This window comes from Aquarana catesbeiana, linkage group LG03 (assembly GCF_042186555.1).
Source record: "Aquarana catesbeiana isolate 2022-GZ linkage group LG03, ASM4218655v1, whole genome shotgun sequence".
Lineage (NCBI taxonomy): Eukaryota > Metazoa > Chordata > Amphibia > Anura > Ranidae > Aquarana > Aquarana catesbeiana.
The window spans coordinates 595675974-595698428 of NC_133326.1; the positions used below are offsets into that span (position 1 = coordinate 595675974).

General features: G+C 40.6%; 1 protein-coding gene across 2 annotated transcripts in view; it reads left to right on the top strand.

Moving 5' to 3' along the window:
* Positions 1 to 386: 386 nt before the first annotated feature.
* Positions 387 to 22455, top strand: part of LRRTM4 (leucine rich repeat transmembrane neuronal 4) — a 1026134-nt gene continuing 1004065 nt past the window's right edge. Inside the window, exons 1-2 of one of the 2 annotated variants that reach the window (XM_073622048.1) lie at positions 387 to 1071; positions 3070 to 4616. In XM_073622048.1, coding sequence (XP_073478149.1) covers positions 1068 to 1071; positions 3070 to 4616 — 1551 coding nt within the window. In that variant the 5' untranslated portion in view covers positions 387 to 1067. The remainder of the gene's footprint in view (positions 1072 to 3069; positions 4617 to 22455) is intronic. The other variant, XM_073622047.1, reaches the window with a different exon arrangement.

A 22455-nucleotide genomic window follows, 5' to 3' on the forward strand; every position in this document is an offset into this window, starting at 1 on the left:
TGGGACGCTCACAGTACCAAAAGAATGCAGGCTATCTGAAAATGCAGCATGCACAAAACACACATTTTTGATAACGATAATGTTATTTTTAGAGAGACATCACGACTCTGTGTAGCTTTACGCCACGCTACCTTCTTTCATCTTTGAATTTATCACCCATGAATTATTTATACAGATTTTAACAAGATAAACCATGTCTGGAGCACCTCCTTAGCAACAAGGCCATGTTTGAGATGGGTCAGAGATCCTAGAACCTCTGACGTATAATCCATTCATCAAATGCACAAATGGCTCTCAGAGGCGATGGAGTTAATTGTATTTTGTGAAAGAGTGAGAGAGCCTGCATTGCATTGCAATGACAGGCTGACTTGTATGTGGCTTTTCCCTGCCTCCTCTCCTTTCTCCAGCAGGGGACACTCTGTAGCTGATGCTCAGGCTTCTGAGCATCAGCAGTCTCTGGGAAAGAAGAAAAAAAAAATTCTCCTGAATCCCAGCTGCTTTCCAACACACAGCTACATAGCAGTGTAAACCTCAACAGCTATATAGGAAAAGCAGGACGCCACTTGTTCTGAACTTGGGGCTCCAGGCATCCTTCTTTTTTTTGGCCTTTATGGCACCCAACAGCACCATGGAAGAGATGGGACTGCCAAAGGATGTCTAAAGATGGAAGGTATTGATGGGCAAGGCTTGTTAGGTATTGCGAAGATTTTACAGAGAAGTTGTATACCTTCCCTTGCTGGCTGTATCGCTCATTTCACATTGCCTATGAATACCAGGAATTCCTCACTGCTCTGATTTGCTTTTCTTTTATAGGAGACTTCTTTCTTCTTTTCTTTATTGGAAACCCTATGAAGACAACAAGGAGATAAACTTTGCAATAAAAAAAAAAATCCATATATCCTATATCCATACAGCAAAGGGAGGGGGGGGCTGAGTCTGACAACAGGATGGTTTGACACAGAGACCTGTATGGACCATGAACGAATAGCTGCCTCCTAATTAACAGGCGGAATAAGAAACATTTTTCTAGAGACGATCTCTGAGGAAAGGACGCAGGGTGACAGAGGATGGGTGAGTGAAGTTTTTTCTGCTTTACTGCTCACAAAGACTGCTCATGTATGTAAATCCAATCCTTGCCTTTAATTGCTTTATTTAATCTTACCATGCCTGCAAAAAAAAGCACACACATACAAGGGGATGTTAGCCCTTGTGCCTTCGATGCGACATGTAAAATGGAAATACCTGTATATTCAGCAGTACATGGAAATCTCATTTATACAGATGCTTTGCTTGTTCTTTCTTTAATTGTCTGTATGTAGATCTATATGCAGATATCAGTTGATACAATGCAGACATCTGTAAAACATTGTAGACAAAGGTTGCAGAGTTTCGCACCTGTAGGTAGCAGCAGGTAGCAGGTAGGCAAATTTAGCCATCTAGCATATTATATATTCAGAAGCATAGTTGTGCCGAGACACTCATGCAATATTATTTTCTCTGTTGCATCACATTCAGTCTTTTTCATTTCGGCTTGTTGCCCAAACTTGATCCCCTGTAAAGGGATCGGTGAAGAAGTTGCACATTGTTCTGTGCTAGTGTGTTGCATGGCTCCCCATCCATGCACTGTCTTAGAGACAGAGCCAGTGTCTTGCCTATAGCGTGCCAGAGTTGGAAAGGGTATATGTACTATGCAGGCTTCCTCCACAGTGCCAGATAATTCATCCACAGCTCCTGAATCTGATGCATTCATTGCACAGTCATAGAGAAGCCTCTTTACTAGCAGACAACACGTAGATGCCAGCTGGGTTTTTACCATTTTAACCATTTCCCTTCTTGCACTGACCCGTCTAGACTATAGAAATGTCCTGCTGTCAACAAAGCTAACTAGAGGTAATGGAGCTAAAAGAGACGGGACTGCATCCCCCCCTAAAAGAAAAAAAAAATGTCACTGTCACATCTCTAATCTCTCTTAGTCTGCAACACTGCTAATATCTAACCTGCCCTCTGCAATCATTTTACTGATCCCGCTGCAAGAAAATATTTGTGTTCCCTCTCCAAATTTTCTGGTTGGCTTTCAAATATCACTAGTATGAGTAGCAAGGTCAGATACCCTCCTTGCTCTCTCTTTGAAATCCATCAGACAGAAAAAAGCAGACTGAAAATAAGGGGTTAAAATTTGTTCTTATACATCGATTTTGGATGTATACCTATTCACCGAAGAAGAAAGGGTTAAAAGACATTGATGTGTCCGCTGTATCTCCCCCTTATATATTGCTCGTTAGGAGCAACAATATGCAAACACTGCATCACTTTAATTAAATTCCAGCCACTAGGAGTTGCATTCAAGAAAAAAAAGGACATTTCATTCAGTGTTAACCCTTACTTTCCCCGTGGTCCTTTTCTTTTAATCATTAGTCACAGGGCTTATTTCAAGTTCATTAAAACTAACATGCATAGGCTAATCATATAATACTTCTCAATAAATCTTATCATTGGACTAGTATATTACATAGACATGTACATCCAGAGGACGCGTCTATGGTTTTGATGACACTGCTTAATAAGCAAGTGCACAGATGTATTTAGTGCATACTACTGCCCCAGAATAACATATATATATATATATATATATATATATATATATATATATATATATATATATATATATATATATATATATGCATTTATATGTTTAAATAATGCTGTCTTCATAAATTACTTTCTGTGTAGATGTTGTACCATATGTGTTGAATCCCAATCCAGGGGTGTGGTGATCTATTTGGGAATCAGGATGGTGCAGTCTGGCACTAGGAATGAAGACCCCTGCTTAATGGGGCTGTCTGCACAGCTTCGGATTTTCCTTCAAGGAAGACAGCGTTTCCAACATAACGGTCAAGAGGCTTAGGGAAAGCCAGGATTATTTTATTTGATAAGATTAAATTTAAAACAATTAATCATTGCACTGCTTAAGGGATTTTAGTGAGGGTGAAATAGAATTCATTCTGTCAATGTCTCTCTTAAGGTTCGTAGATCTCAATGCATGTTGTTTTTTTTTTCGCCATGCTGCAGGGTTCCAACTGATTAATCAGCTGAAAGGCATGAGTTTAACGCTGCTCCTGTTACCCGTGCTCACCGTGGTGATTGTTGTGGGGGCACAGAAAACTTGTCCAAAGAACTGCCGGTGTGATGGGAAAATTGTCTATTGCGAGTCCCATGCCTTTAAAGACATTCCTCAGAATATTTCAGGTGGCTCCCAGGGATTGTCTCTACGTTACAACAGCATCCAAAAGTTGAAGTCTAACCAGTTCTCTGGCCTTAACCAACTGGTCTGGCTTTACCTTGACCACAATTACATTAACTCGGTGGATGAGGATGCCTTCCAGGGTATCAGGCGGCTAAAGGAGCTCATTCTGAGCTCTAACAAAATTACTAACCTAGCCAATACCACTTTTCACCCTGTCCCCAACTTGAGGAATTTGGATCTATCCTACAACAAACTGCAAATGCTTCAATCTGAACAGTTCAAAGGTCTTCGGAAGCTTTTAAGCCTGCACCTACGGTCCAACTCACTAAAAACAGTGCCAGTTCGGGTTTTTCAGGACTGTCGAAATATGGAATTTTTGGATGTGGGATATAATCGTCTCAGGAGCTTGTCTCGTAATGCCTTTGCTGGTCTCCTGAAGCTAAAGGAGCTCCACCTGGAACATAATCAGTTTTCAAAGGTGAACTTTGCCCACTTTCCTCGCCTCTTCAACTTACATTCTCTCTATTTGCAGTGGAATAGGATTAGATCTATCAGTCAAGGATTAAGTTGGACTTGGAGTGCACTGCACAACCTTGACCTGTCAGGGAATGACATACAGAGCATAGAACCTGGGACCTTCCAATGCCTCCCTAATTTGCAGAAGCTCAACCTGGATTCGAATAAACTCACCAATGTCACCCAGGAAACCATAAATGCTTGGATATCTCTGACCTCTATAACTCTTTCTGGAAACATGTGGGAATGCAGTAAAACTATTTGCCCTCTGGTGTTCTGGCTCAAGAACTTTAAGGGAAACAAAGAGACCACCATGATATGTGCTGGACCTAAACACATCCAAGGCGAGAAGGTTATTGATGCTGTGGAAACCTACAATATCTGCAATGAAACCCCTGTGTTGGTGACTGAAAGAGCTTATCAGACAACCAAAGCACCCCCAAAACCCCAGTTTGTTCCCAAGCCTACTGTCTACAAGTTGGAGAGTGTTCCACCAACTTTATACACTCCTAGCCCTTCCTCAGGTCTGCAGACACCCATGGCTGAACAAGAATACGAGCATGTTTCTTTCCATAAAATCATAGCTGGAAGTGTGGCCCTTTTCCTATCTGTGGCCATGATTTTACTCGTCATTTATGTATCGTGGAAACGATATCCAGCCAGCATGAAGCAATTGCAACAAAGTTCAATGATGAAAAGGAGAAGGAAAAAGGCCAGAGAGTCAGAAAGACAGATAAGCTCCCCATTACAGGAGTACTATGTGGACTACAAACCTTCCAACACAGAACCCATGGATGTATTGGTAAATGGATCAGGACCCTGTACATATACAATCTCTGGCTCCCGGGAATGTGAGGTATGAAAGCTCGAAAAAAAAAAAAAAAAAAACCTTGAATTCTAAACATTTTGCTGCTGATTAAAAGTCGAGGTAGGAGTCTGTGACTTGAGTCTTTCTCAATCTCTAAGATGAATTATCAGGCTAGATACAAAACTTTTGAGTATTTTTTTAATACATTTCATTGTTATCACTGTTGGTTTTTTTAATCCACTTTGGTGTAAGGTTGGTTTAATTGAATACAGCAGGAAAAAAGGGTTGTTTTTTTTAATTAATTTTTTTCCCTGGGAGCTGGGACGTGAAGGAAGTTCGTTCAAGAATGAAATTTGAATAAGCCTATTTTTCCATGGCAGGAGAGTGTGTTTGCCAAGTGGGGCAGTTAGGGATGAAACCCTAGAGATCATTTGATGAAAAGGGCATTCTGTGCCTGTTGTGTGATTTGTTTGCCATTATCTCTAAGTCTTTTTATGGACTAATGAAAGGATTTGTCATATATTAAAACAGGATAAATCAAACAAACAACAATACAACACATACAATTTTGTGTCTGGAAATCAAGAGGAGCTAAGCCAAAGATAACCACCCAGTTTTTTGTTTCCTTGTTTCATGGACAACAGAAAATGATAAAGACCTTGTTTCCTTTTACTAACATTTTGATACATTATATATGATTTGCCTTATGGAAAGATAAGACTGCCTTACTTCCGAGCGATTGACAGTCGACCAGTCCATTTTGTAACTCATTCCTTTGCGGACCAATAAAACCAAAACTATATTGAACTCAAACAAATGAAAATGCATTTACAGCTTCTTAACAAATTAAGAAAAATCTTTTTCCTGTCGATGCAGAGACAAGCAAAATCCACGGACACTGGACTGGCCGCTGAGGTTACACAAAAATCCTTTCAGTATTCCACGCCTGATTGCTCAGGGAAGCTGAGCTGTTTTAACCCATTCTTCACTGAATGGGTTAAAGGCAGCTAAGCACATGATGTGTCTTTTTTAATTTTTTTTGTTTGTTAATCTCATGCTGGTAATTTTGGGCTTACTTGGTTATATAAATGGATGGTTCATTTTTTTTAAATATGTATTTTAATAATGATAATAATTATAAAGCAAAAAGATGGTATTTCTTGTACACTTTAACTGGACATTTAGAATGAGCAGCTGGCACTGTTGAATGTCTATGAAATGGGCAAGGGATGACAGGGCACATCTGTACAGCGTGATGCTGGGCAGTAAGCTGGCATGCTGTAGGTATTCTGAGCTTCCTGTAGCACTCTATGCAGGAGTTTTCTGAACGCCCCCTGTTGGTTGAAAGACAACTGGGTGGATGAAATCCCACACCTTGCCAGCTGATCAGCCCTGACAATGTTGCCCTTCTCTTGTGTTATCTGCTTGGCTGCTGTTTCGAAATTGGCAACGCTGAATAAACCCGTCTGATGTACAATATGTCAAATTACACACGCTGAACTTAACTTGTGTGATAGAAGTCATCTCTTTTCTGTTTACAGAAAAAAAAAAGACATGATCAAACATTTCTGTGTTTTGTTTTCCTTTGAAAACTTGGGTTTGGGGTATTTGGACTGGGATACGATCCTAGGTTATGAGCACAGATGTATGATGCTGATCTAGCTTGTCATTTGTAGGAGACAAAATTAAGATTCTCTATGAGACTTACACAGAAGAATGACTATGGTACATGTCTTTTGGTAATGCTCAATTGTCAGGGCCAGCTATATGAAGATGTATATACAGTGTCTACACAGAGAACAATTTATTTTTATACTATACATATTTACATCAGTTCCTGGAACTGGCATTCTTGAATACTTTGCCTGAGCATACTGTGTTTGAAACTGTATGTGATGTGAATTGAAACCTTTCTAATCAGCTAAAAGGTCTTTGTTTCTATTTGTCGATTGTCTTTCTAAATGCTTGGTGGAAGATCTCTAGACTAAGACCCCAAACTCCTACATATACATGTATACATCCCTCTAGTAGGTCTTTGGATCTACTAAGTTGTATCAGATAAGTACATACCTTGAAGGGGTCACACTGTATGACTACCATTCTGTCATCCATTCTTATAACAATCAGCTCTCAAAAAGTCATTTTGCTAACAGCATTAGAAATTTGGCAGTTCTAGTGAACCATGTCTGAAGCTCCAGAATACTGTATTCTGGTCTCGGATCGATCTTACTGGACATTCTAACAATCAACTTTTTATTTTTTCAATACTGTTATTCTCCTGCATGCACTGCATCACTGATGTGCTACATAACTATTGTGAGTATAGATTCAAAGGTTTAAGTAGCTCAGATAGGAGTTGTATCATATTGGGGAACCGGGAAGCTACTGTATCTATACACTTTTAGGCTTATTCATAAAATAGTGCAAGGAGGTAAGTACCAATTACAAAATGTAGGCCTCACAACAACACATCAGAATCCAGTGTCATTAAACGAATTCTGATTGGTTGCTTTTACTGTGGTTTGTTTCTTCCATTTTATACTGAATAAAAAATGTGTGTTGGACAAAAACGACTGCCCTTACTAAAATATAGAATAGGTGGAGAAATTTACAATAATTGTTTCTGCCTCTGAAATTGATAGTTTTACAACCAGTTCCATTTTGGCATTATCTGATTGTGCAAAACTTGGCCATGAGGGCATAAGGCAAATTCTTCTAATTTTTACTCCATCCACTAAGAAGTAAAGGATTGATTTACTAAAGACAAATATACTGTGAACTGCAAGTACAGTTGGTCTAGATCAGTGGTCGCTAAACTTTGGCCCTGGGGCCAGATGTGGCCTTTTGCTTGCCTTGAGGTATTTTTCCTGCCACTGACACCAGCAATGGGGCATAATTCCTTCCACTGACACCAACGATGGGGCATAATTCCTTCCATTGGCAACAAAATTGGGACACTATTCCTCCCACTGACACCAAATATTTCTCCCCCTAGTACTAAAGACCTGGCATTGTTTACTCCCACTGGCCACAATCCAGCCAGCACCCCTAAAGTCTGAAGGACAGTAAACTGGCCCTTTCTTTGAAAAGTTTGGAAACCCCTGATTTAGATCTTAGTAAAGGAAGCACTGCTACTTTCTATTATCCAATCATGTGCAAGCAAAAATGCAGTATTTTTTCATTCTCCGTGCATGTGATTTGGTATTCTTTTCAAAGTGAAGCTTTACCTCATTACTAAGCTCTGGAGCAACTACGCTTGCAGTGCACAATATATGTATTTGCCTTTAGTAAATCAACCCCTATGAGTTAGGTCTAGGTACCCAATAAGTAGGCCAGCCATACTAACAGTAACCATTACATAAACAAACATCAATGGCTATGATGAAAATATAGGGACTTTTTCTAGTTATTGTCTTTTTATTTCACTGTTCTTTGCTGATGTTTTTCAATACTGTAGAGAAGCAAAGCAAATGCTAAAAATAGGAACCTGTGGAAAAAAAAGAAAATCTGTTAATCTTGGTCTTTTCTCCATCTAAAATAATGGATTAAAACTGGTTATAATGGTTGGATATAATATTGACAAACATTTGGGGAATAAAATGAAAGATGATGTACTGACAACAAGAGATCTAGCATGGTATTTCTGTCTTGTCGAAATCTCATAGAAAAAGCGGGAAAAAGTCCTTTTTTAAATAGGCAAAGACTGTTGGATTTCCCAAAAAAGCAGTCAAATACTCAATAAGTTTTAACCCTAATAAATGGTCTGTGTGGCTGTGGTGGAGACATTTTTCTGGAAGAACTTGTTTACCTGTATGTAAACAAGGCACCACAGGGAAGTGGGAAGGCACCACAACCAGACTATAAACTTTTGGAAACTCAAAAAAGCGTTTGATGATACAAGAATCTTTTTCAAGTACTGGTTAGAGAATTACCTATGTATAGCAGGACTTTAGGTCTGTTCTAGAGGGCTGTTGGAGAATTATTTTTTACTAATGCTGTAAGGCTTGGCTGGTCCCCGGTGATCTCACAGCTGGAAGCCTTAAACAACATGACTTTCCAGCTTAATGTTACTGGATCTATGCATGTATATCTTAAACCTTCATATCTGTGAATTCTATGGTTCAGTTTCTTATTAACCTTCAAAATTGCAGCTCTGATACTAAGACATATGGTGGTGTGCAATATGTCAGCCAGTGGGACTGTGGGTCAGCAGTTAGATCAAATTCCTTGATGAGATGTAGGGAAGTGGCCTGTTTCAGATTTAGCTCTATGGCAGTGAAGTTTTGGATTACCAGCATTGCATTACAGCATCCATATCACAGACCCCCAGAACTGAAGGAAAGGGGTCAGAATGCCAATTATGTAGGCCATTTGAGTCTCTTTTATGTGCTTACAATAATGTCCTAACTTGAGAACTGTTTCAAGTTATTAAACAGGTCACTTTTTTATACACGCACAAACCATCCATACCATAATCACAACACATCCCTATACATTGGTACCTTGGATTGCGAGCATAATTCGTTCCAGAAGAATTCTTGTAATTCAAAGCACACATATTTTAAAGCGAGTTTCCCCATAGGAGTCAATGGAAACTCAAATAATTTGTTCCACAGTGACTGCTATTGTATGCAGTACCGCATGTAGCCAGAGGTGGGGGGGCGCCGGAGACACTCAGAAACACTCGTAAACTGCTCTGAGCCGCTTGGATGCACTCAGAGACACTCAGAGAGGCTCGGAGACACTCGGGAATGGAGTGTTTCTGAGTGTTTCCGAGTGTCTCTGAGCGGCTCTGAGTGCCCCAGTACCTCGGGCCAAATGCGGTACTGCACACCCCATTGGTTTGAATCCTGCTCATCCTGCGAGACAACGCTCACACACCAAGTCGGGATTTTAAAAAATAATAGCTTGTATTGCGAAACGCTCGTAAACCGCATTACTCGCAATCCGTATTGGTGCTTTTTTTTTTTTTTTTTTTTTAATAATAAAGAGCCCTTTGTCTCTCATCTTCTGTTTTATACAAGGGCAAATAACATATAGCATCTATAGCAACCAATCATAGATAAGGATCCATTTGTTTTGATACTTTAAACCTCCGAAGGCTGGTGTCTCTGGTTGCATTGCATTACAATGCATACTGCTCTTTTGGGTTAAATAATAATTGCAGCCAATCTAAAGTGTGAAAGCTTAGATCATTTACCAGAGTTCTGTGTTTTTCATCATTCAGAATTTGTGGCACAGGCCAAATGTGCCATGTTGTCATACAAGATAAATAAATTGATTTCTCTAACCAAGACATCCTAAGAATGTGTTTCTGTTGTATTCGGTGGGTCCTCAACAAAAACCTATAGGCCAAAAGAGGTGCACATTGGGGCATTCTTGAAAATGAATGGCAATGTGCAGCAAAATGCAAATGCGGGAGCTGTACAGTGTGCTAACATGCAGGTGGACACCCGCTAATGCATGTACTAATGTCTTTGCAGTAGAGTCAATGCATTTGCTTCCTCAATTGCTTAACCCCAAAGCCAAATTTGTCATAGTGCAGTGTGTTTAAGGGATGGTTATAAGATGAGCATATGTTAGATAAGGCATTTGCATGACTATACAGGGGGCACAGATGCCATGTATTGAGATCCTATGATTTCAAGTATGTCCACAGTATGCCATCCTTCCATACATCAGTCTATATCTTCATCAGATTTAAATATAGGAGGAGTATAGCAATTCAATATTTCCCAATCATTAACTTGGTGTGGTGCACTACTGAACTACCACAGTAGCAAGCGATACACCGGATCCATCTGTGCATTGTGATGTAAGGACATTTTTACTTTCTAATGTACAGTTTATTTCAAATTAAACTTTTTTATCAAGGTCTACCCTTGCAGTTTTCACAATCCATGATCTCTGTTTGAATTTAGAGTGAAGCTGTCAGCCCAGAAAATATGCAAGCTGCCATCTCTGTGCTGTTTTTTTTCTCTCTTGATGGTGCTTGTTCTGAGTCTGTCATCTTGATACTTGCTTCACTACTTGACAGTTCTCCTGGAACAAGCATCTGTACATAGTGGGCCGAACACCTGATGTGAACCTATTTGTTCCAAGGTCAATGACTTAAGTAGAGAAGAAAGGATAAGGCCTTTAAAAAAAGTTAGCAGGGACATCCCCCATATTTCTATCCTGGAAGGTTCCCTTTAGGCCCTTTACACATGGAGCCATCTAGGAGCTGTGCATCCCGCTCAGCATTTTATTGCACCCAGGAAGGACAGGTGCAGTATCCAACTCCACAGCAGACAGCCTGTAAAAGTCTATAGTAGGCTATGACTTTAAGGGGGCTGAACCCTGTATCAAAAGGTACTGGCATTTAGAGCCCTGTGCATTTAGGAATGAAGGTCTGGTACGCAGGTCTTTTCTATTCTTTTGTATTCCGGGTCTTCTTCCCTGAATGCAAAGGGCTCTAAATGCTAGTACGATGGGGCACAGGGTTCAACCCTGTCCAGCCATAGCTGGTCTGCCTGGACAATGCACCTGTCCCTCCCAAGGGCACTAAATGCCAGAAGGGACAAGCTGCTCCTAGACAGCCCCTTGTGCAAGGTGCATAAGGGACATGTGGTGTAAAATGGAGAGACAACTGTAAATATATAGCCAGAGGCATCTATCGAATGCAAGTTTCCTATAGAGATTCAAGTTGTCCATATAGATTTCCTATTAGATAACAGCAATTCATTTAGTCAGACAAACACAAAAACGTTACTGAATACTATTTCCAGGAACCAGTCTGCTTCAATTCACTAAGCTGTGTTAGAAAATGACAACTATTACCTTATCGGTTGCTACTGGAAACACAGACACTTTTACATGCGTCCATTTACAGATCAGCACTACAAAGCATAATGTCAGTGGCAAAGCAACTGTTTGCAGCTACAGTTTTAATTTGCATGACAATTCTCCAAATCACTAAAAAAATGCTTACAATTAGGTAGTTTAGTCATTTTACAGCCGCACTCATTTTGCATAATGACACTTACAGGTGCAGTATACAAATAGCATTGCCAATACACAGCCATCATGTTTGCAGGCCTCAAATGAGGCACATCTGAAGTATTGCTATGTAATCTAGGAATAAGTTTATGCATTCAATGTAAAAAAATTAAAAATGCAGCTCTAAACACAGCTTGTGACAAGAGCTCATAACAAATGTTTTAATCTAAAATGAACTTATGTAGATGACAAGTGATATTGTGTTTTGGAAAGAGAAGGACTGGGGATGCCTATGTGTTTATTATGTTTATTATACTTCTCTTCATAACCATTGTGTGACCTCATTCCACATTGTTGTCAACATTTCGCTTTAGCGCACTAACTTCACAGGGGGTTTCTTAGACTCTTAGACAGGAGCATATCTATAAAGCAGCGAATGTAACTTTCACCAAACATTCACTGGTGGTGAATAAACAACTATAATTTGAAACACATGCACCCGAAGGTTCACCTGCAGAGAATGTTTGGTGAATGTCAAATGTACTGCTTTATAAGTACACTATATTGCCAAAAGTATTGGGATGCCTGCTTTCACACGCACATGAACTTTAATGGCATCCCAGTCTTAGCCTGCAGGGTTCGATAGTGAGTTGGTTCACCCTTTGCAGCTATAACAGCTTCAACTCTTCTGGGAAGGCTGTCCACAAGGTTTAGGAATGTGTCTATGGGAATGTTTGACCATTCTTCCAGAAGCGCATTTGTGAGGTCAGGCACTGATGTTGGATGAGAAGGCCTGGCTCGCAGTCTCTGCTCTAATTCGTCCCAAACGTGTTCTATCGGGTTGAGGGGCAGGCCAGTCAAGTTCCTCCACCCCAAGCTCGCTCACCCATGTCTTTAGGAACCTTGCTTTGTGCACTGGTGTGCAGTCATGTTGGAACAGAAAGGGGCTACCCCCAAACTGTTCCCACAAAGTTGGGAGCATGAAATTGTCCAAAATGTCTTAGTATGCTGATGCTTTAAGAGTTTCCTTCACTGGAACTAAGGGGTCAGGCCCAACCCCTGAAAAACAACCACCATCACCCCCCCCCCCCCTCCACCACCAAATGATTTGGACATGTTCACAAAGCAAGGTGCATTAACATGGATGAGCTAGTCTGAGATGGAGGAACTTGACTGGCCTGCACAAAGTCCTGCCCTCAACCCGATAGAACACCTTTGAGATGAATTAGAGCAGAGACTGCGAGCCAGGCTTCTCGTCCAACATCAGTGCCTGACCTCACAAATGTGTTTCTGGAAGAATGGTCAAACATTCCCATAGACACACTCCTAAACCTTGTGGTCAGCTTTCCCAGAAGAGTTGAAGCTGTTCTAGCTGCAAAGGGTGGACCAACTCAATATTGAACCTTACGGACTAAATCTGGGATGCCATTAAAGTTCATGTGCGTGTAATGGCAGGTGTCCCAATACTTTTTGCAATATAGTATATGTCCCAAAGACAGGTAGCAATGGTGGAGGCAATGCAAGGAGGAACCCTGTGGCTCTTATATGACAACCTTTAGCTACCATGATGGAACAGTTCATACTTGATGCCTGTTGAAAGCTCCCCAAACACCAGGTAGAAGGAAATCGATTGAATTGATTGCCTCTGTATGCATTTACAGTTACAAAAGCATCTGCATTGCATGCCATTACAATAAATGCTTAAATTTGATGTCACCAAAAGTTAGAAATTATTGTTGAATCCACCAGGGGAGCCAGTGCGTATCCATGCAGTGGTTTTGAAAAAAAATACATTTTTATTTTTGTTTGTGCCATATTGTATCTCCAGCCTAGGTTAAAGCCCAATTCATGGGCATTCCTTTGTAGGAGCTACAGTCAGCATTGAAGCCACCACCCCCTCCTTATTCTGGAGCACTTCATCCAATGCTGTGCCTCTTCTGCTCTCCCCTGCTATGTTCCTTACAGAAAAATCTTCCCTTGTACTGATAAAATAGACAGAGTCCAGATCAAGCTGCCAGTTATTCAGGGTAGAGAGACTCTAGTAGTAGCTGTCAACTTGTGTTGTTGACACTGTATTGGAGAGGAGTGTCCACATTTACAAAAATACAAGTCTACAACAAAACATGCCAGCTACTGCTTTAATCTCTTTTGGATAACTGAGCCCAGACCCACCCATCTGCTCTACTGGGGAGAGTGACTAGTATAGGTACTGGCATTTGTTGTTATGGGCTTGTGTTTTTGTGAATGATGCCATCATTCTCCAGTGTGGCATCATTTACAACAAAGCACACCAACAGCTACTACTCCTCCTTCAAAATTCTTTCTCCTCCTTCAAAATAGCGAGTGGGTTAGGGCTCCGTCTTTCTTGTCGGTACAAGGAAGGGAGCAGTGGAGGCACAGAACTGCACAGTTAGATGAAGGCCTGCAGATGTTCCATGCTGGCAGCTTTTTCAGAGGGGGCAAGGGTTGTGGGGGCCCGGCTATGTGTACACTGTCATATCCCCCCTCTTCTGTGTGCCAGTTAGTCAGAGCTAATTACAGATTTATCTCATTGCAAGCAGTATGGTCAGACAGTGGTAGAGGGAGGGAGGTCACAATGGCGGCCAAACTAGCTCAGAAACCAAGGCACAGATTTGAAAATGACCACTTGTTAGGTGCATTGGATACCATGGGGGATTTAACAAGGTTTTTTAATTTCTGGTGATGAAACGGAGCCATTATGAAAAAAAGAGGTATTTCAAATTTTCATGTCAGGTGGGCATTGACTTCTTTCTGTGCTTTTTTGCAAAGATACTAGCTCTGCTGGTATCTGATACTTCCAAGTATGTTGGATACCATGTCCACCTAACCCACACTGTGGATTCACCCTTAGTTACTACTGGACACTTTAGTGATGCTAGGTGGTAGAACCACAGTGTGCCTCACAGGACCAGTAATCTGTTCAAAACATGTTGGATACTAATGGCACCTCTATCTCTGCAAGAGGGCCACGATTGAAGTCCCCACCTACCAGACAGGTAAGTATTAAGTATCTACTTTTCAGAGTGGTGTTGTTTTCATTTTATTATCCATAGAAAAAGGTTGCTTTAATACCCATTCACTTACATTTATTGCCTCAAAACCCCATTTCATTGAGCCAAAAGCCACATGAGCCGCACTCAACACCTACTACGTGTAACTGTACTCACCAGGTAAACCTATCGTATAGGGCACATTAATCTAATAAACCTGTCATAAACCCAAACTTTTCAAACTATGCATATCTTGAATGACTATTTAAAGTAAAAAAAAATAATATGTAGATCCAGAGATATAAGCTGAAATTTTATGCAAATTTTGATTTCTTTTCCAGTAAAAGTTAAGCTTGACCCTGTCCCTTCCAGGCTCATGAGGATCCTTATTTGTCCACAATAAAATAATTTGCTACACTTACCTCCCCTCCAGCCAGGGCCGGTGCTAGGATTTTTGTCTACACAGGCGAAGGTGCATTTTGCTGATCCCCTCCCCACCAACATCTTCCCACCACCTCCCTTCCGCACTAGTACCACCTTCACATTGCGCACGTAATGTGATGGGGTGCAGCATGAAAGATGCCACACAGCATTTAAAATTTGAGATGTCCTGAACTGCCACTAAGCGTGATTATGTATTCCCCCCCCTTCCCCTTACTGGCTATGGACAGCTGGCAGGTGAGGCAAACTAAAACTTCCACTTCCACTAAAACTATGACCCTTACCTTGACCCTAGCACTAACCCTGACACTGACGTAGATCAAACCTTGATCTAGCTATTTTTTCTTTTTTTTTTCATTATTAAATATTTTATTATTACTATTATTTTTTTTTTTTTTTTACATACTTTTGTTTGTTTATATTCTTCTCCCCTGCCAAGGAGAGAAAGATACAATGTATCTTTCTCTCCAATCGGTGACTAATCACTGTGATATCTAAACAGAGGCTATCACAGCAATCAGGTGATCAGGAATCAGAAGTAAGCTCTCACTGGTGGGTACAAGCGGCGGGAAGGTATTACAAATCAGAAACCCCAGCAAACAGGCTGGGAATTCATATTTTACTGCACCCCCCATTCAGACACCCTAAGGCAGCTGCCTAAGCAGCCTTATGCTGGCGCCAGCCCTGCCTCCAGCAATGTAACATCTGCAAGCTTCCTCACGTCCGCTGACATCTTTAACTGGTCTTCTTTCAGATTTGCCATCTTAGGCCATCTTGATTGGCCAATTTGGGATGACATTACTCCCATGCATGCACATAGCAGTTGATTCATCCTGACAATAAGAGCATAACAAAACTGTATACAGAGATGCTCGTGTAAGGCTAAGTATACATGCTTTAGAAATTTGCTAGTGTACAGGTAAGAGGCTTTTGTTGCAGAAAATCCTGCTAACCTTTTTTCCATGCTAAAATCACACATGGAATTTCACAGTTGCCTCAATTTTCAACTGGTAGACATTGAAAGGGCAAACTAACAAAAGAGAGGGTTCACCGAGCAAGTGCACTATGATATCTCAATTTTTATTCATAAAATAAAAAAACGGTGGGTACTCACAAACACGCGTTGTACGGGAGCATATCTAAAGATCCAGATGAGACCACCTCCAAATCCACCATAGTCAGCTGATGGCATGGGAAGAGCTCTAAACGTGCATAAATGGCTAACGCATTTCGAGGGTCAGGCCCTCTTCTTCAGAGCCAGACACTGAAAGGGGCATGGTCAAGGTTGACTCTTATGAATAATCTACCATCATTTCAGATGCCCATATTAGTGGATTTATATATCTGCTTATGCATTTTTCACGATATAGTAAGTGTGAATTTCCCAGACTTGTTGCAGGTCTATTTTAAGCTATATTGCCTTTTACACAGCAATCTGCAGGATATGTAGTGATGGTTGAATCAGGAGAAATCCAATCTAATTTATGATTCACCTATATAACTGCATGGAGAGCTGTATGACCCATGGAGAGTCACTATATTGAGAATTGATGTTTCCATCTTTCTCCTGTGGACGAGAGTTTTAATCATGTTGAATTCGATGACTGAAAGTGAGAAGGCCTATGTCTTCCCAGATGCAAACTGTTGATGACTGACAGCTACATTTTTCCTTACCTTTATTGTCGTTCTCATATATAAAGCCATGTCTAGATTAAAAAAGGGAGAACTGTATATGGAGAAGGTAAATATTTCCAGAAGAAATTTCAATCAGAATATAGAAAACTGTTCAATGAAGGCCAATTTCAAATTGAAAATTCATTTATGATGACAATTGCACTTTGAATGTGATACTTTGCCAATATATATTACGGGTAACTATGGCAACAGGAGGTAAGGATGACATCACCACAAGGGGTCAGGCTGTACTGAATTTATGTCAGCTGCTTAGAAATATTTTCAGCCTAAGCCCTCTCTGCTACGAGCAAAGCACTGCTTCTTTCTATGCGAGGATAAGATGCATTCTTTGTGAATTGCACCGTACACAGTCCCCAGTCATTGCCGATACATTGCAGTTATCATACAGGGCCTTGTGTATACTAGACACCCTCTCTGTGCTGCCTGCAGCAATCAAACAGGTCGTCTCCTAATTCAGATATACTGTATAAGAAATTTGGTGCACATGAGCAGGCTGAGTTCCCAGCATAGCTAGAGAACTGACCCCGATGTGTTCTCCTGCTTAGTGTGGTCAGTTTCTAATAGGAAAGCAGAGGGACTGTCAGGAACATCAGGGATTTCACACAAAGGAAGCAATACAAAGAGAACAGGATACTTTCTCATACAAGTACATGGTACAGCAGGCACATATCAGGAATATGACTAGGGTAACAAATGATTTAAACAAACAAAAAAAATGTATTACATTTTCAGCTCACCAATTTTTAGATGTAATAGTTGCATTCATTTTCTCTTTTAAGACTTTTCTCCTTTATTTTTACCTGGTGATCCAGCCAGTAAGTCTGTTATTTTTCAACTTCCCTGAACAGACCAAGCTGTCCAGTAAAAGTGGTACTGACATGGGTGCTTGCAAGGATCAGCTTTTATCCATTTATGTAAAACCTTTATCGAAAAAAAATAAAAAAACAGTTTGCTGTAACTGTTTATAAAGTGTTAGCTGGGGTCCAGCTTTTTTTTTTTACCAAGTAAATGTAGCAAAATACATGCATTATAGTAAATGTTTGCTTTTGCTGCCTTTGGGTTTAATACCTCTTTAACACTATTGTATATGGTGAAGGAAGCAGTGTGACCATAGCTAGGAGCAGTTTGCAGAAGAGCCTGCAGTGGTCACATGGATTGAGGAAGCCAGCTGGAGGGGGGGAGCAGGGTTGCCAACCGCCAGTAAATTTACTGACAGTTTGTAAAAATTTGTGATTTTTTTTTACAACTGCCAGTATATATCAGGGGCTGATAATTGCATGCTGTGTTGACTTTTTAAGTGTAAATCAAGCAAATTACTTTGTTATACCCTGTTTCCCCGAAAATAAGCCCTACCCTGAAAATAAGACCTACAAGGACTTTAACTACAGCTTATTTGGGGGGTAGGGCTTATATTGCAGCCATCACTGACAATCATGCTAGGTCTTATTTTCGGGGAAACAGGGTAGGTATTGTCAGTGTTTCCATATCATGTTTATACTGTTCAAACATTGACTGTGTTCGTTTTCAATGGGAGTTCTGTAATTTCTCAGGTTACCAGTAAAAAATGTGCTCCGTCAGTAAATTTCCCATGTTTTGTCAGTAAAAAATGCTGCAGGAGGTTGGCAACCCTGAGGGGCGGGGGGAGGGGGGGTCATATAAATAATACAGCCTCTTCTATAACCCCCTAGACTTAACAAGAATTTAGTCCTTGTAGTGTGTGTGTGTGTATGTGGGGGGGGGGGGGTGCAGGGGATTTTTTTTTGGTGGCCAGAATAAATGTTCAATATATTGTTCATTATGCAAATAGAATTTAATGATAATAATCTAGTAAAGTAGATAGATTGTTCAAGAGTAGGTGTTAGAGAGGTCGCAATGGCGTGAAGATATTTTAGAATGGTCTTTTGTGCTTACAAATGTCATTTTGGACAGCTCAGAAGAAAATAATGTTATTATTATAACCTATACTACAAATGGCAGCAGCACCAATTTAAGGTATAAATTACATGGACATTCCTTAAAGTGGAGTTCCAGTTCCCCAATTCTTTTTTTTTTTTTATACTCCACCGCAATTGGGTCCAATTTAAATGCAACATTTACATAATTATATTACTGCTGTCCTTTAAGTTAATGTTTAAATGGTTAAAAACGAACCTGATCTCGGAAGCAGGCAAGGTCCAAATCTGCTGTGGGCATCTGAAGCCCTCTTGTGTTTATTTCCCGAATTAGGTGCAGCTGGCTACCCATCATGCACCTCCTGATCTCGTGCCTGCGCTGTAATGCCACTGCATGGCGCCCTTTCGTCCTCACATGTTGCTATAGCCCGGAATATGTATTGAGTGCCCGCATAACATATATAGTTCCCACATCACCACTAGGAGTAAATTACCCCTGTGGTCCCGAGCACGTCCTCCCTGTAGATACACTTCCTTGAAAATGGTGCCCAACTCCTCCTGTTTGCGTCATTTCTGGTTCGGAAATCGCCTGAGATTTCGGTATTAGGCGATTCCCATGGACTCCTGTGATAGATGATGCCGATATCCCAGTAGTCCATGGGAATCGCTTAGTTATGTCATCGTCTAGGTGGCCGGAGCCAGAAGTGTTCCATAGTACAAGGAAAAAAGGTATTTAGAAAAAGAATATATATATTTGCAATTTAAATATAGAGGAGGATGAGCATTGGATTGATCCCAAATTAAAAAAAAACTGTTGGAACTCCACTTTAACATTTAAAGTCCTAGAATTGTTTGCAGGTACTGTATATGATCTGTTTAGTCCCAGTCCAGTCCCATCATGTGTTTTACCAATACCCATCTCCAGTGTTGCATTCTTCATCCATGCTTTACACATGCCTTCTACGGCTCAGATTTTAGCCGATTTAGCAGAAATTAGCCAAAATTTGAGCCATGGGTGACTATGTCAGCATCACTTGAGACAAAACTCTATTGAAAAATGTAGGGATGCAATTTCTGTTTGGGTATTCAGACAGCTGCAGGTGTAGCAATTGTAGTGACTGTCTGAATAATACAATAGCCAGCAGGGAAGATTTCCTTCCATGGTGTTTAGCATTGATAGAGTAATTCATTGATCTATCTCGCTCACCCAGTAGGATGTGTTTGGCTAGCCTAATACTATGATAAATGTAGAAGTGCTTAGTGTTTTTCACTATTACACTAGCTAACCCTAACATCCTAAGAAAAAAGTCAAACCATAAACTCTTAAAGCCTTAGACTAAGTTCACTGGCATTAAAAGCAGGCATTTGAGAGGTGTTAAACATGTCCCTCAAACGCCTATGCAAATGATACAATGGACAGCACACAGTGCTGTTCACACTATAAAGACATGAAGCGTTAGCATCGCGTCGCTTCAAAATTGAAGCCTCGTGTCGAGTCAGGAGGCATTTGAAGCCTTTCAACGCCTCCCATTCAAGTCTATGGTAACTCTTTTCAAGTGCTCTGGCAGGCAGTTGCGATGCTGTCGTTGCAGGGCGTTAATTGATTATTGATCAGTTGATTTCTTGTAATGCAATAGGCATTTGTGGAGCGTTTTTACCTCACCTTAGTGCTCATCAAGCGCTTTAAAACTGCGGCATTTGGGGAGCATTTTTAACTTGTCATTAATGCTAGTAAAACGCCAGTCTAACGCCCATACTAAAGCTCATTAACCAGTTAAGGACCAGCTGCCGTAGTTATACTGCAGCAGGTTGGCTCCCCTGGGCGAATCGCTGTAGCTGTACTTCGGCCGCTTTAAGAGCTCTAGCGGGGGGGGCGCGCGTGCGCCTGCAGTGCAACGACGGAGCCGATGCACTTGCCTGCCGGACATTGTTAAAAAAATGATCTGCTCTGGGTTTCAAATAAGCTGAGTACTCTACATTCTATATTCTTTTATGCATTATTATATTTACAACTTAATGACCATGCAAATGTGCAGTGAATTTGAGATGTAATAATTTAGCAGGGGTTCCCCGAGACATGACACTTATTTCAAGGGTTCCTCTATAATAAAAAGGTTGAGAAATGCTAATCTCACCCTTCCCAGCTGTTTTTAAAACAATATTAAAAATTGCCTAGAGTTGGCCTATAACTTGATAAGAGGATGTACTGGAAGTGGAAGAATCTGACATACAGTATATAGAGAGTAAATGCAAATAGAAAATATTACTCTCCCTGGCCTTCCTCATTGAGTTGTGAAATATCACTGCAGATTTTAAATACACAATGCAGCTCTTCCAACGCTAGTGTTTATATGCCACAAAGTTCCTGCGGTTCAGTGACAAGTCATGCAGTCGTCAGCTTGGGTAACAGCTGCCACTTGCCCCATGATGTTTATGGCCATTGATCTGTAAGGTTTGGCCAATGCTTGGTCACCAAGTGCTGGGAAGCTGCATAACGTCATACTGCTGAGCCCTAGGCAAGGATACTGATTGTCTGTCTCTGAGGTTTATAGAGATATATAACAATTTATAGTAAGGTAGGGGCGTAGGGGTGGGAGGGTTACGTGTTATATTTAAATATACAGTAGCTCTTCACCACGCAGAAGAAGACACATAAACCATCTTCTCTGTTTATTACCATTTCCCTGCAAACATATTCAGTGAGCAATTGGCTGCAATTGCAAAAATCAGTGTGATGTTTGTCTGGGAATCCAGTTCAAACACCAGGTGCATGTTACATCACCACTATTATTAGATATCTGCTGACAGAAGAAGACCTCCTGCAGACATTTTGGCCAATAATGACTAATATCGGCCTCCTGTGTAATCAACTTATAATATTAACATCAGTCATGTACAAAGAGAACACATAAATATAGCACTAAATACATGTACAATCCGAGGGCATAGCAACAGAAAAAGCAATAAACAGGAGCAATACATTCAAATCCAGAGAGATATATTAAAGAAAAAGTCACCAGATCTCTCATGGGCATAAAAAAATAGACTTTCTAATCCTCGCTCTTTCACATTATTAAACAGCTCCTTCTTGTATCTGCCTGGCATAACAATGTCACATATGCTAGGAAGCACTGGCTTCTCCACAGCATAGGGAGATGCATCTAGTACCAGCTTCTTCACTCCTTTTAGTTTATGTGCCGACAAGAAGCATGCTGATAGGAAAAGAAAGCAGAGGAACAGAGAAATGAGCGCTTCACTGTGCTGATTCTCCTTTCACTGTCCAGTCACAGGCTGGAGCAAATCCAGGATGCCAAATAAAGAAATGGGTTAAATGATGCTGGCCATCAGACTGAGGGCATCTGGTGGCAGAAAAAGGTGTTGTTGAAATGTTGCAGCAAAAGCTGGTTTTGTTATTTTTTTTAATGGGCTCTTTGTTTTTATTGTTTTTTTTTTTTTTTATTGTTTTGTTTTTTTCTTTGGCTTTCTGGAGTAATTTTTTAAGTTAGTTTTCAATTGAGTTGGGAAGGACTAAAACTTTTGTTGGATTTCCATTGCTGTATGGGAGAGGTTTACACTTTCTAATAATCTAAGGGTGATTGTTCCCTCACTGTGTACTGTTGCGTTTCTAGACAGAAAGTAAAGGGAATATTATCCAATAGAACACAGGCAGCGATAGAAGCCTAGTAAGGGTTCTAATCATTCTGACCTCTATACAAAACATATGAAAAAAACCCAAAAACTTCTTATAGGCATTTTTTATATGACGTGGCAATTTACACGTTACATACTGTATATTCACCTTAGTTTCTGCCCTCAAGGCAGTAGTGTATTTAGGTTTTGTGCTGCCCTAGGCCTGGCTAAACTCGTGCA